At 42.1% G+C, this 13,504-nt stretch overlaps 1 protein-coding gene across 1 annotated transcript; it reads left to right on the plus strand.

Moving 5' to 3' along the window:
* Positions 1–2,279: 2,279 nt before the first annotated feature.
* XTBD1 (XRN2 binding domain containing 1) lies at positions 2,280–10,482 on the plus strand. Its single transcript, XM_089669949.1, has 3 exons — positions 2,280–2,498; positions 5,275–5,374; positions 10,267–10,482. The coding sequence occupies exons 1-3, from the start codon at positions 2,326–2,328 to the stop codon at positions 10,279–10,281; spliced, it is 288 nt and encodes a 95-aa protein (XP_089526075.1). The 5' UTR covers positions 2,280–2,325; the 3' UTR covers positions 10,282–10,482.
* Positions 10,483–13,504: the final 3,022 nt, after the last annotated feature.

The following is a 13,504-nucleotide window of genomic DNA, read 5'->3' on the forward strand; positions in this document are numbered from 1 at the left end:
TTTTCTCTACTTTCTTTGAGGCATATTCTTCACGGAGATAAGCACTATTTGGCAAATGTAATCTCCCTGTACAGGACCACACTAAAAGACTTCTGCATATATAATCCAAAATGGGAGATCCCTATGTAGCACTGAACGATCTTGTAAATGCGCATGTAGATTATGAAACTGAGATACAGTGGCGTAAACTTAAAATCACTGATAAGATTGAAAGTGTATCTCAATCCATGCTTACATTTCTAATACAATAATTTATGAAGGCCCTCATGCCTTCATTGGGTGACCTGCAACTCTGCATTTCCAGATCCCCTGGAATTCGCAAACTGAAGTTTCTGAAAATCCTTGCACCTGAAGACATCCTGGCATGAATACACGTCTTTCTAGTTAAATAAAAAATTATGTTAACTGCAAAGAAAAACCCAACTATGCCTGACAATTTCTGAAATATTTCTTTATATCTGGATCTCTCACAACTGATAGTCCACAACAGGAAAAAACTCACATATATGTTTACCACTGCTCAAGCTAGAGAGACTCCCAATCTCCAAGCACAACTCCTCCTGTAGGTGCTAGCCCAGCTCGTGTGCTGCATAGACGAGAACAAAGACGTCCGATCGGCTGCTCTCCAAACAGTCCACTTTATTGAACTAAGATAAAACCAAGGAAAAAGCCCACACCTTTAACTAAACTCTTAAGGAACAACAAAATGATATACAAGTGGGGTTTCCAAAATGACTGATGCCATTGCAAGATAAAACCATTCACACATGTCCAAGAACTTGCGATGAGATCCCCGTAGCTCGGGAGCCTGCTCTGTGTCCGCTGGAAGTATAGCCACTAGCTATATAGCTTCTGTACATGCTAGTAATATGGCCACAGCCATTACACCCTGCCCTAAATGACATCTGAGCCGTGCATGTGCATAAATGGCGCGGTCTGATGTTGCCAGCATGGACGGCAGAGAGCCTTGTCGCTCCTGCTGTGACCCCCACCTTGGACTTGTGCAGAGAAACAGCACACAATACTCAAACACCCATGAATAGTTTGCACAATCAAGCGGCTAGCTGCAAAAACCAGCGGGCAGCCATACCAGTAATGACATAAGAGGAAGATGGCGTTGAAGGAAATGATGTGCTCAGGTGAGTTCGGACACAGCTCTGAACCCGCGTGAGCTATCCTGTGGCCAAAGCTGTTAAAGACAAAAGTTATTCACAGGTGACAAAGGCATTCATCACACTCCACAGTCAAATGTATACACGCCCCTTGCATATGTGCCGCATGCTACCGCTGCCTATGATTGGCTGTTGGCTTTGACAGATTCAGGCTGTCAAAGGCAGGCGTCCAGCCGCTGATAACTACAGAATGCCACTTGATTTGTTGGGTGGACACACTTGTTTTGGAGACCACAGCAAAAAAAAAAAGAAAAAGATTTTTTTTTAAAATACAGAAAGGTGTGAGAAGTTTCTTATTAAAGCAGAGTTCCAGTTGATTAAAAAAAAAAAATAAAAGTCAGCAGCTACAAAAACTGCAGCTGCTGACTTTTAAAATACAGCCACTTACCTGTCCCTCGGTCCAGCGGTGTCCTCCTCACAGCCCATTTCACCGGCTGTCTTCTCTCCCCGGTATCGGCATCTTCAGTATGGGCACCTGGCTGTGACAGCTTTCAGCTTCACAGCCGGGTGCCCACTGCGCATGCGCGAGTAGGTGAATGGCCCCATAGTCTTCTGTGACCTGTCATGTGTCCCAAAAGACTACGGGGAGGGAGTGGGGGGCGGACAACTTCTGCTTTCGATCGCCTTAGTTAATCGCAGCAAAAGTGGGAGCGGGTACCTGTCAAATTCGGGCACCCACTCCCCAAAGGGGCCAATCCTTAATGGGGAGCAGGGGACAAAGCCTTAAAGCAGAACTTCCCTTCTGGGTGGAGCTCCGCTTTAATCCAGTGAAAAACAGGTACCTAACCATTGAAGCTTAGGTTAATATAATGATTCTAAATTGTAATGTTTTTCTTTCGTTTTTAGAACTGTAAGTGCTCATAAAAATAATCTACTACAATGCAACACTTCTGCTAAGGTTACAACACCTAGGGTCACTCGATAAAACTCGCTCTTCCATATTCCCATAGCCTTTGCCAAAACCCCATTTTACACTTCCCCAACTTGACCACTGCGCGTCGCTCTTCTCTCCGCGTGACATCACGGTTACTACGGAGGCACAACATCTAGCTACCATAGAGTCAACGGCTAGACAAGATAATTTCAGCTGTTACCATAGAGGACAAGCCGGAAATCGCTCCTCTGCATTTCCGTATATTCTACAATAGAAAGCATGGAGGCGGATTATGTGAAGCAGTTTAAGAGTTTCTGTGAGAGTGACAAACAATGGCGAGCGAGGGAGGAATTTCTGCTAAGAAATCTGATGAATTTTCAGGGTGACAATGAGATGGATAAGCTGCTGGCTTTGTCTATGGTCTGGGCTAATCATGTCTTCATGGGATGCAGGTATATCTTGTGTATTCTTTGTGTGCCTCCTTGGCTGCTCTGCAGATAACTAAAGCCGGTCATGTACCGTGCATTCTCCTTTATATCCACCATTGAAGGTATTTAAGACTCTGATAATTTATAAATGGGATGGTTGATAAAGCAGAGTTCCAACCAAAAGTGTAAACTGTTTTTCTGCCTTCTCCCCCCCCCCCCTTTGCCACATTTGGCACATTCTGGGGGGGGAACTGAGCTGGAAGTTCACCCCCGGCCCTCTGGGACACTTCTGGTTTTCTCTTCGTCAGCGCCCGATAGCCGATTTAAGAATTGGCTTGGGGTGAGGACACCACTGGATCCCTGGACAGGTAAGTGCCCTAATTTTAAAAGTCAGCAGCTACAGTATTTTGTAGCTGCTGACTTTTATGTATTTTTTTTTTTTTAAACTCAGCTTTAAAGTCCAACTCCAGGGAACTAAAAAAAAAATGATTCCTTGCAGTGGAGCTGGGACCCCACTGCAAGGTTTAATTGATTGTGTCTAGGGATTTCTTTACCCAGCCCCAAAACTGTTTCTCCTGTTCCCTAGACTAGGGGTCTCCAAACCTTTTTAAACAAAGGGCCAGTTTACTGTAGGTAGACTTTAGGGGGGCTGGGATGTGCACAGTGGACGTATGAAAGATCTTTGGTGTTAGGGGGAGAAATAGTTGGTGTCAGCGGGAGGAATAGTGCCCCATAGTTGGTGTTAATGGAAGGAATGGTGTCCCACCATTGGGTGTCAGCGGGAGGAATGGTGTCCCACCGTTGGGTGTCAGCGGGAGGAATGGTGTCCCACCGTTGGGTGTCAGCGGGAGGAATAATGCCTCAAGGGCCAGATAAAGACAAGCAAAGGGCCAGTTTGGACACAATGTTGTATGACCACACATCTGTATGGGTGGTGCTGGTGCAGAACCCGCACAAATACCTTCAGCCGCACCACACACACACACACACACACACACACACACACACACACACACACACACACACGGGAAGGTGGGCCCCACAGGCGTGTGCCATTAGTTCTAATGGCATGCCGTACGCACTGAAAATTGTAACCGTAATGGGAACCTCAGTTCCCGTGCGGGCTGCGATTTCCAAAGTAGTGCAGGGATTTCTTCCCTGCATGTCCCGGGGCACGGGAGTCCATTCAAATGAATGGGCTCTTGTGCCCACGCAAATCGCAGGCCACACGACCGCACAGATGTGAACCAGGGCTTAAAGTGTGACAGCACTGAAAGTTGAAAATTGGCCTGGGCAGGAAGGGGTCGAAAGTAACCAGTAGGCAAGTGGTTAAAAAAAAACGGCTCCTAACTTTTTTAGCTGGCTCCTAGATTCAAAGCAAATTTGTCAAGCCCTGGTGTATGACCATTTGTGGTCACAGCATTGCCTTTTCTGGGGTTGGTGTAGCCTAGTTTGACTTGTAAGGCTACAGTAGCTAGGCTTACCCAGGTATATTATACAATTTTATAAGTAAACATAGAAACAGAAAAGTGACAGCAGAAAAAGACTGAGTGGTCCATTGTGTGTGTGTGTGTGTTTATCTTTTTTGTCTCAGTATAGATCTATGCTTGTGTTAAGCCATGAAGCTATTTACTGTTGATTGACTGTATTAGTAGCTAACATGTTGGCTAAGTGATACAATTATTAGAATAATAAAGCAAATGTATTATAATTACAGTGGAGATTGTGTATATGCATGTTATTCATCTTGTTTTCACAAGATTCACACACCTTTCACCCAGAATGAACACATTTTTCCAAATTAATTAGAAAGTGATGTGAAGCCTGCACGAAAGTCCTGTAAGTCTTAGCTAAGAACATTTGGGCTACATGCACACAGCTCCCAGAGGATCGTACATTCAGGCCTATTTGTCCCTGGGTCCCACAGATGCTGTGTACAGCCATCCATATAGCATTCAATGTCTGTATCCTGCTACTTATATAAACGCATATGTGTATGAACATGCAACTCTGGGCTTGTCTGTAGCCAGAGTCATACACTCGATGGTATGTGCATGTTTACACATGTAGCATCTTATAGCTGCTCACAGCCATGCTCAACCACTGATGCTTTTGAGTGGCCGTATGCAACCATAGTAAATCCCGGTCGTGGAAGTACAGCCAAATGTTGAGCTGTTCAGTCCCCTTGCAGCCTATGCATGAAGCCTTTTAAATAAACCCGTGTTTATTTATGGACAAATATTACCATATGAAAACATCACAGCATTGGTAAATGCAAATAAAGAGTAATAAGTGTATATTATCAAATTATGTTTTCATTTTTCACTAACAAATACCTGGTAATCTTGCAAGTGGGAGGTCCTTTTTTTTCAAAATGGGTGATAACACCGATTCCCTTGTAGTAAGATCACTACATTGTTGTCACCTTATGCAGCTTGTGTAGGCAGAGGAGGATAGTTCACTACCAAGAAATGCCCAGCTCCACCATAGGTGTTGTGACTGACAGCCTGTCCACTTTGTCTAGGGGTAGAGTTAGCAACTTTCCTGCTTCAGTAGGAAGTGACAAACAGCATCCTCTACGATCCCTCCTCTTTGCACAGAAAAGACTTCTTGAGCCCGTATAATGAAATCACAGGGACAAAGTGGACTTTTTTTGCCCCAGTGACTAGGTAAGTATAAAGAGGGGGAAAAAGGAGGGGGGGTTGCTTATGTTAATAGATGCACTTTCATGTTCTGTTCATTCTAAGTTACAATATATGTAAGCTGGTATACTGATGTATTAAAACATGTGCATTTACAGATACAGTGATGAACTTTTAGGAAGAGTTTTTGCTATGGCAAAAGGTATTCATGTCGATGATGCTCCACATTTCACAACCAGGGATGAAATAATGAAACGGGTATGTTTACACTGAAACGTTTAGGGTGGGTGACAATATATGACTGTTTTCTTCATCCCACTGCAAATATCTGCATTTGTTAGCTAGATTTCTTCTGTGAACCGATTTTGTACTGCTCCTCAGTGGCTGGTCAAAAACAAACACAAATTCCCAGCTAACTTATCAGCCAGCCTGCAAAAAAAACAAATTGACCCTATCTAACAGTTCACGTTTAAAAACAAAGGGTTAATCACACATTTGCAAATGTATGTGTAAGCTGCAGGGGCCACGTCAGGGCACCCCAGTGTACTGCAGTCCTAACTCTTTGAGAGTCTCCCAGGTTGGCGCATGTATAGTAGTGGACAGATTAAGAACAGGTTTGCCTGGATGGAGCCCCCCTTTCCTTTAAAGGTACGGGGGCACACGGGACACCCAGCAAGAGCACAATGGCAGCTGAAGGTATCCAGTGCGTCCCTGCACCAAGGACAAGTGACAACTTCCCCAATGTATAACTAGCCTTTGCAGGAAGGGGCACATGGAGTGGCAACTAACAAAAAATTCCCAGCTTACTTAGCCTCAGTAGCTGGCAGAACTAAAAAAAATGTAAATTGCAGCAGGCACTTTATCACAGAAGAGACATACATAATTTGTCCCTATCACAATAAAACTAACTTGCCTGCCTGTTCACAGTCTTCTTTAGAATGTACACTGAGCTGTACATGCACAGCTCAGTGTACATTCTAAAAAAGACTGTGTATATCGTCAGCACACCTTTTTGTACTGGAATGAATGAATGAATGAATGAACTCTTGTGTGCATGTGTGGGACTTGCATTACTTCAGCCCTGCCAATCAAGATGGCGGAAGATTCCAAACATGAAAGAAGGTGTTTTTTGTTCCACTTTAAAGAACATTTCATATTCCTGATAAGTGCCTGTTGTACCAAGCATTGTTTTCCTTTATGTGAAATACCTAGTGTTCCTGCCAGTCCCCCTACCTTCCATTTCATACTCGGAAGCAGATTGAAGAAATCTTTTAAAGAGAACCAGTTGCAAATGGGCATTTTGTAAAATTCTGAATCTATACTTTAGAGTGTATGTAAACTCTAAAAATGAACTTCTCTTATTTGCATCCTTTTCATCTGTTAAATATACCATATTGAAAATGTTTTTTATTATATGTTCTATACATGAAAACAATACCTGTTAATTCTGCCAGAAATCGAGATTATTGTTCTCTCAAACTTATGCTTATCAACCTTTTCTGTGAGCTGCTAAACCACACTCCCTGTGTTATGTAGAGCATCCTTTTTCAACCAGGGTGCTGCGGCTGTCACATGAGACTGAGCTCCCTCATCCCCAGCCGAACTGTAAATCGGCCCCACCCACCACTCTCTCCACATATGCTTACTGGCTGTGATTGACAGCAGTGGGAGCCAATGGCTTCAGCAGCTGTGTCTCAGCCAATGAGAAGAGAGATATATGGGAAGCTTGAAGCTCCCGTGCACATAGCCGGATTGAGAGGGGCACAGGAATGCGTGAAGTTAAAAAACCTTCAGCCTTTACAACCACTTTAACCGGTAGCCTACAGGGCACTTATAACCCCTTCCTGCCCAGGCCAATTTCCAGCTTTCAGCGCTGTTGCACTTTGAATGAAAATTGCGCAGTCATGCAACATTGTACCCATATGAAATTTTTATATTTTTTTGTGACAGCTTTATTTTGGTGGTATTTAATCACCTCTGGGTTTTTTATATTTTTCTTAAACCAAAAACTGAAAACATTTTTTGAAAAAAAGTTTTTTTTCTTAGTTTTTGTTACAAAAATTTTGTAAATAAGTGATTTTTCTCCTCCACCTATATGCGCTAATGAGGCTGCACTGATGGGCACTGATAGGCTACACTGATAGGTGGCACTGATGGGCATTGACAGGCATTACTGATACGCAGCACTGATACACAGCACTGTTAGGCAGCACTGATGCGCACTGTTAGGCGGCACTGACTGATAGGCATTGATAGGTGGCACTGAAAGGCAGCTCAGATGGGCACTGATATGTGACATTGATGTGCACTGGTAGGCACTGATATGTGGCATTGATGTGGCACTGATGGGCACTGACACAAGGCACTGATGGACACTGACAGGTGGGGCTACACTGATCATCAGGGCATACTGTACATGTCCCCTACGCGGAAAGCCGATTACCGTCTCTCCTCTCGAGCAGTCAGCGTGACCGCTCGAGAGGAGAGAAATGCCAACAACCGGAATTTCCCTGTTTACATGTGATCAGCTGTGATTGGACACAGCTGATCACATGACCGAGCCGACATCTTCGCTCCCTGAGCTGCGCATGCGCGGTGAGAATGGGAGTACATCATATGACGTCCTCCCAGAACGAGAGAACCACCTTGCGTCCGTCATATTTACTATATGGCGGGCGGGAGGTGGTTAAAGGTTCTCCTCTGAGAAGGAGAAAATACAAATGTGTACCAGCTTTTGCAACTATGGGTTGTGACAATCTAATTCCCAGAATGTTTGCTTTCCTATACACTATAAACGGCTGTTGTCACCTTCCAGGCAGTCCCTTGTGAAGGGACACACTTTTCTAAATAACTATGCCACTGCTGGAAACATTTCTGGAATTCATTTTCCTGAATGCTGCACAGTAGCCTTATCGCTGCATGTCCATAATGTCATGAAATCTGTGTCTTTTTTTTTTTTTAAGGCATTTTTTAATTTTGGAAACAGCCAAAAGTCTCAGGGTGCAAAGTCAGGGGAAGAAAGGTGGTTGGTCAAGTTTCAAAATGGATTTCTGGGTCTGAAACTCGAAAACACTTATTGCATCAAGTGGAGGAACTATGTGAAGAATCCACTTGTCAGGCCAGAGTTCCTATTTTTTTTCCTCAAATTCCCATAACCTTTTCAGAAAGTTGGTTGAGCATTGTACCATGTTCTATGAATTTGTGGTGAACTATCCCCTTTTGATTAAAACACACCAGTAAATGTTTTGAAATGATAATGAGACATGCATTCTTTCTACAGCTGAGGTGAAATCTTTGTTTTCCCCTGCATGCTCTGGCGTTTTTGTTTCCGGATCATACTGGGAAAGATTTACTAAACCTGGTGTACAGTGCATAGTAGCCAATTGGCTTCTAATTTCAGCTTGTTCACTTTAAGCTTTACAATAAAACCTGGAAACTGATTGGACCAAGTTTTGCACTCTCCAGGTTTAGTAAATAACCCACCATGTTTCATCACTGGTAATAAGTCTATCCAACACCTCTGCATTATTCAAAAGATCAGATGACATTTTAGGACTTTGTTCTTTCTGATCTTCTGCCAAGATTCGAGGCACCATCTTTGCAGAAATCTTTCTCATTCCCAAATCCTCTGTTAGAATCTGCCATACTGGGGATGATTTACTAAACCTGGAGAGTGTAAAATCTGGTGCAGCTCTTTATGGTAGCTAATCAGCATCTAACTTAACCTTGTTCAATTTAAGCTTTGACAAAAAACCTGGAGGCTGATTGGTTTCTGTGCAGAGCTTCACCACATTTTGCACTCTCCAGTATTCGTAAATCAACCTCACTTTTTCCCTGTGCATGTTCAATTATTCTGCCATTATTCTCTCACCTAATCTTTGACCCAAGTGTACGAGGGTCTGCATCGTGTCCACATTTCTATCCATCCTTTGCATTTTTGGTTGACCACTGCTTGTGTCTTCATGGACATATTCCTGCCCCTCTTTGAACCACCTCTGCCATTCAGCAAAACTTGATTTCTTTATGGAATGTTTACTATAAGCCTTTTGCCAATTGTCACACAAAATTTGATGTGAATCCACTGCTCCAGATTCCTGTTGCTTATTTTCTGCCAACAGTGCAATGCACACTCGATTGCCAATGGCTGTGTGACTCCCCAAACAATTTGTTATGCCACAGGCATTCTGGGAATTAAACTGTCACACCTTGTACTCCTAACATGTAAAACTGCGTTATTGTGGAAACATTACTACGTATATTAATTTTTGACTGGTCCTCTTTAACAGAGAAAAGTGATTTTGAGATGAAAATGTTACAGTGCAGACCCATATCCATTTTGCACTTTCTTTGTTGCCCTTTGGTCAAGTCAGTCAATAGTTAATGCTTAATTGGGCGTGATCAGTACGCGGCATGCAGTAGTTCACAAAAATGTGTTTTTGGAGTGTTGTGTTGAATGTATATAACTGTCCCTCCCTCTGATTGAATGTTGACTGGCCAGGATGAAATCTTTAGTTGAATGATTGCCTGACCAATATGAAGGTGCCCACAGACATGATTATCACCTGCTCTGCTGACAGCAGTCAGGGAATGTTAAAAGATAAATTCACTTTAAATAAAATAATAATAAATGCACTTTTTTTTTTTTTTTTAACAGGATTTTTGCATTTATAATTTTTATTTATTTATTTTTTTTTTTGAGACTGTAAAGCATTGTACCAGTGATGATCAGCAGATGGCCAGTGCCATGCAGGTCTCCAGCACAAACACAGTTGTACTAAATGAACTACCACAGCGCTGTGGTAGTTCATTGAGGATTACAAGTAGACATCCGCAAAGGATGTTGGTACTTGTAGTCCATTCATTCACAGAACTCTGTGAACCACACAGCTGTGTGGGTGGACCAGCGCACGGCTACGCTAATTTAAAAAACTGTCAGCCAGTGACGGGAACGGTTCCCTGTACTGCTGTCACAGGGAGGGGAGGCAGCAGGCAGTGGCTGCAGCAGTGTGAACATGTAACATGTTCCCAAAGGTGAACTTATCCTTTAAGTCTTGCAGCATTTTTCTACTACATTGCTTTTGCTGCTTAAAATAAATGTTTTTGTCACTTCAATAATATTTGCTTTTGTGTTTTTTTTTTTTTAAAACTAGAATCAAAGTAACTGATATGGATTCAGTGAGGTCATGGATGCCCAATAAGAAGATGGATTTGTATATAATTGCATGATCAGAATCAAGGTTTTCAAAAATTTTAAATGTGAAAAATGTATTGCTTTATACCAGCTGACATGTTTTTAACTTTATTTAAAATGTTTCACATTTTTATTACTATTTTACATTGCATAAATAAACCTTTTATATGATGTATTGTATGAGTTGATATTTTATCATTGTATTAATAGAGCAAGTCACAGTTTGCTGAACTTTCTGAGATGACCTCTGGATGCTGTAAGATATGGGGAAAGTGACACAGCTACTGTAAGAAAAAAAAAAAGCAGCTTTCTGGAGAAAATTTACAGGGTGCACAGCCCATCAGATTCAAGCTTGCCTTGAAAGTGATTTTATTTTTATGCAAAATGAAGAGAGGAATATACACAGCACAGGTTTTGTCCTTCAATCAACTGAATTTTCTAATTGGGTTTACTACTCATATATAAAGTGTGCCTTGTGTGAAATACTGAAGTAAAAGGTGCAATCTGTGACCCATTGACCAGATGTGCCCTCACCTGGAGACCTTTATCAGCTCCAATAAACTCCTGATTTCTTCCAAACGTTTTCTGGATCCTCTCAGTCCATTCAATATTCACGTTGCTTTGTCCTCTTCCACTTGGTCAATACATAAAGAGAAAATACATAGTGTCTTATCCTTAACCTCAAACAAGTAATTATGCAGACTATTACTCAAACGCAGGCATATATATCATGCATTATGGGATCATAACTTAAGTCCATGCCCCATCCATCAGATGTCCCCTTACCTTTTTATACTATGTTAAATAGTCCTTTATATTCACAGTGATCTAAATCCTCTTATCCTGGCACTCTTCAGTCCTCTCTTCCTATCATTCACATGTAAAGGAGTAAAAGAGAGTGCACAGGCATATGGTGAATCAGTTTTGTGGACCAATATGACCGAAATTCATAACTTTTTTTTTTTTTTTGTAATGCCCATGTTAAAGGTTAGACCCAAAAAAGTTTTAGATTTGGAAACGAATAGGTTTCCACTTGAATGGTCTGGGAAGTTTTGAATTGTCAGCGATGCACTGTTGGGCATAAAGGTTACTTTGGTCCCCAATCAAATTATAGAGGTCTTCGATAAAACGGCTCAAGAAAGTCAAGGGCCATTTGTCAAATTGTCTGTTTCCACCTGAACTCTAGGCGGAGCTGTGAATTGGGGGATGACATGGGCTGCTGAATCTGGGGGAAACCAATTAGGGTTTGCAACAAACTCTGGAAGGCTACTGTTGGCTGTATGGGCCTGTGCTTGATTTCTTGGTGGTTGTGGTTGCATTACACTGCTAGTGCTAGCCACCTCACCAGCTTGTACTAAACCGCTGGTGTTCACCACTTCATAATGAAATATTGCAGTGCTGGTGTCTAAAAGGCCAGGATGTACTACGCTGCTGGCACTTGCCTGGTCACCAAAACTTACTGCAGCAATAGTACTTGCACTGCTGTATCTGAGCATAATTGTGTTTCTAGCACCTTAGGAACATGGAGTCGGGTAAGCCTGATTTTAGCAGGGAGTTCTTCACCATTATCTGAGCTAGCTGTCTGGGTGCTGCTGCTTTCTACAAGTTCATATTCTGAGCCTGATTCTGATAGACCTCTTCGCTTTCACCTGTAATGTTCAGAATCCGGTACGTCTCCTCAACAGTGAATCTGTTTTTTGGCTATTTTGGGCAGTGACTCTATAGGTACCTAGTAGCGACTATGGAAAAAAGAGCTCCTAGCTAGCCATCACGGACTGCTTGCACGCTAGAAATAAAGCGAACTGCTAGTGCTAGCAGAGTTCAGGCATGATCTTGCTAACACTGTGGTTTTCCAAACAATGTATCAGAGGTGACCGTGATCAGAACAATTTTATTGATGCTGTACTTGTCTGCGATTTGGGGGGGGGGGGGGGTATTTAATGCAAGTCCCAGCAGTGATTGGGACTGATCCTGCCAACACTGCATTTTTGGGGACACTAGTATAGTTATGACCTGGAAAGACAATATACTAGTAATGGTGGTTAGCGACTTATAGTGGGCGTGTAATAGTGGGCCGACCAATCAAGGACTGGCTCTGATGCTGTTTGGCATTGCTAGTGACACTAATACAGTGATAATACTGTACTAGTATCAGCAAGTACTTGGCCGAAAGTATCGGTACTCATACTTGCCGATTTAAAGAAAAAAGGGGTATCGGTGCATACCTAAAAATGAGAGTATTACATAAAACAGCAGCAGCTGCACATTGTGCACTCTCAGTTTGTATTTTTATTTTTACAGTGCAAATGGCCAAAAGTTCAACATTAAAGTGCCATGATGTCAATAAAACATTACATAATGAATGTAAGCTCTAACGAGTAGGGCCCTCTGTTTCCTCTTGTACCAAATTGTATTGTAACTGTAGTGTCAACCTTCATTTTGTAAAGCAATGCGCAAACTGTTGGCACTCCATAAATCCTGTATAATAATTAAGTGATATATGTCTTGCTGATACTAAGTGATCTGTTGAGGTCTTTCTTGACATGATACAGAAAAAAATTGTCAAACACATGAAAAGAAGGCAATATACAGTATTTTGGCATTATTAATAATTGCAAACCAGCAAAAAAGAATGTCATCCTTATTTGTTACATACAAACCCTGTTTGATCTTATCCTAAAGTTACAGTAGCAATTTATGCAGATAGGTCGTTTTTGGGGGGGGGGGGGGGGGGGGGTTTGTGTGAATTGTTGAAAGGGGATGATGTTCTTCTGAATCAAAGCAGGCACCCCTTTCAGTGTGAAATGGTTTGTCTCAATCCTCTAACTACTACATCTGTAGGGCAGATTGTTTTGTTGGAAAACAACAGAGCTACTGGCCAGATCAATAGGTGAACATAAAGGAGAGAAGGCCATAAAATAAATGCAATCACCACAACACATAGCTACAATATCATAAATGTTTGCTTTTGGGTTCAATACGGTTTTAAAAATATCTATAGTATGTGTTCAAGAAAGTAGCATTTGGGAGAAGATTTAGTCACGTTTGTGAAGAAAAAGCAGGTGCTATATCTCTCCTTTTAAAAGGTTCCTGCAGAGTATAGCTTCCTCATAGGAATGAATAAGGATGTGGTGTGCATGCAGTGTGAAGAAGAGCTGGCCTGAGGTTTTCTCATCAGGGCTGAAGTTAAGTAAATT

The sequence above is a fragment of the Staurois parvus genome, unplaced genomic scaffold, assembly GCF_062004578.1.
Source record: "Staurois parvus isolate SC_StPar_1 unplaced genomic scaffold, SC_StPar_1.0 ptg000085l, whole genome shotgun sequence".
In the NCBI taxonomy this organism is placed as follows: Eukaryota; Metazoa; Chordata; class Amphibia; order Anura; family Ranidae; genus Staurois; species Staurois parvus.

Coding starts and splice junctions, on each gene's coding strand:
- XTBD1 (XM_089669949.1), top strand. CDS start 2,326: ATGGAGGCGGATTATGTGAAGCAGTTTAAGAGTTTCTGTGAGAGTGAC. Junction 2,499..5,274: donor CATGTCTTCATGGGATGCAG/GTATATCTTGTG, acceptor GTGCATTTACAG/ATACAGTGATGAACTTTTAG.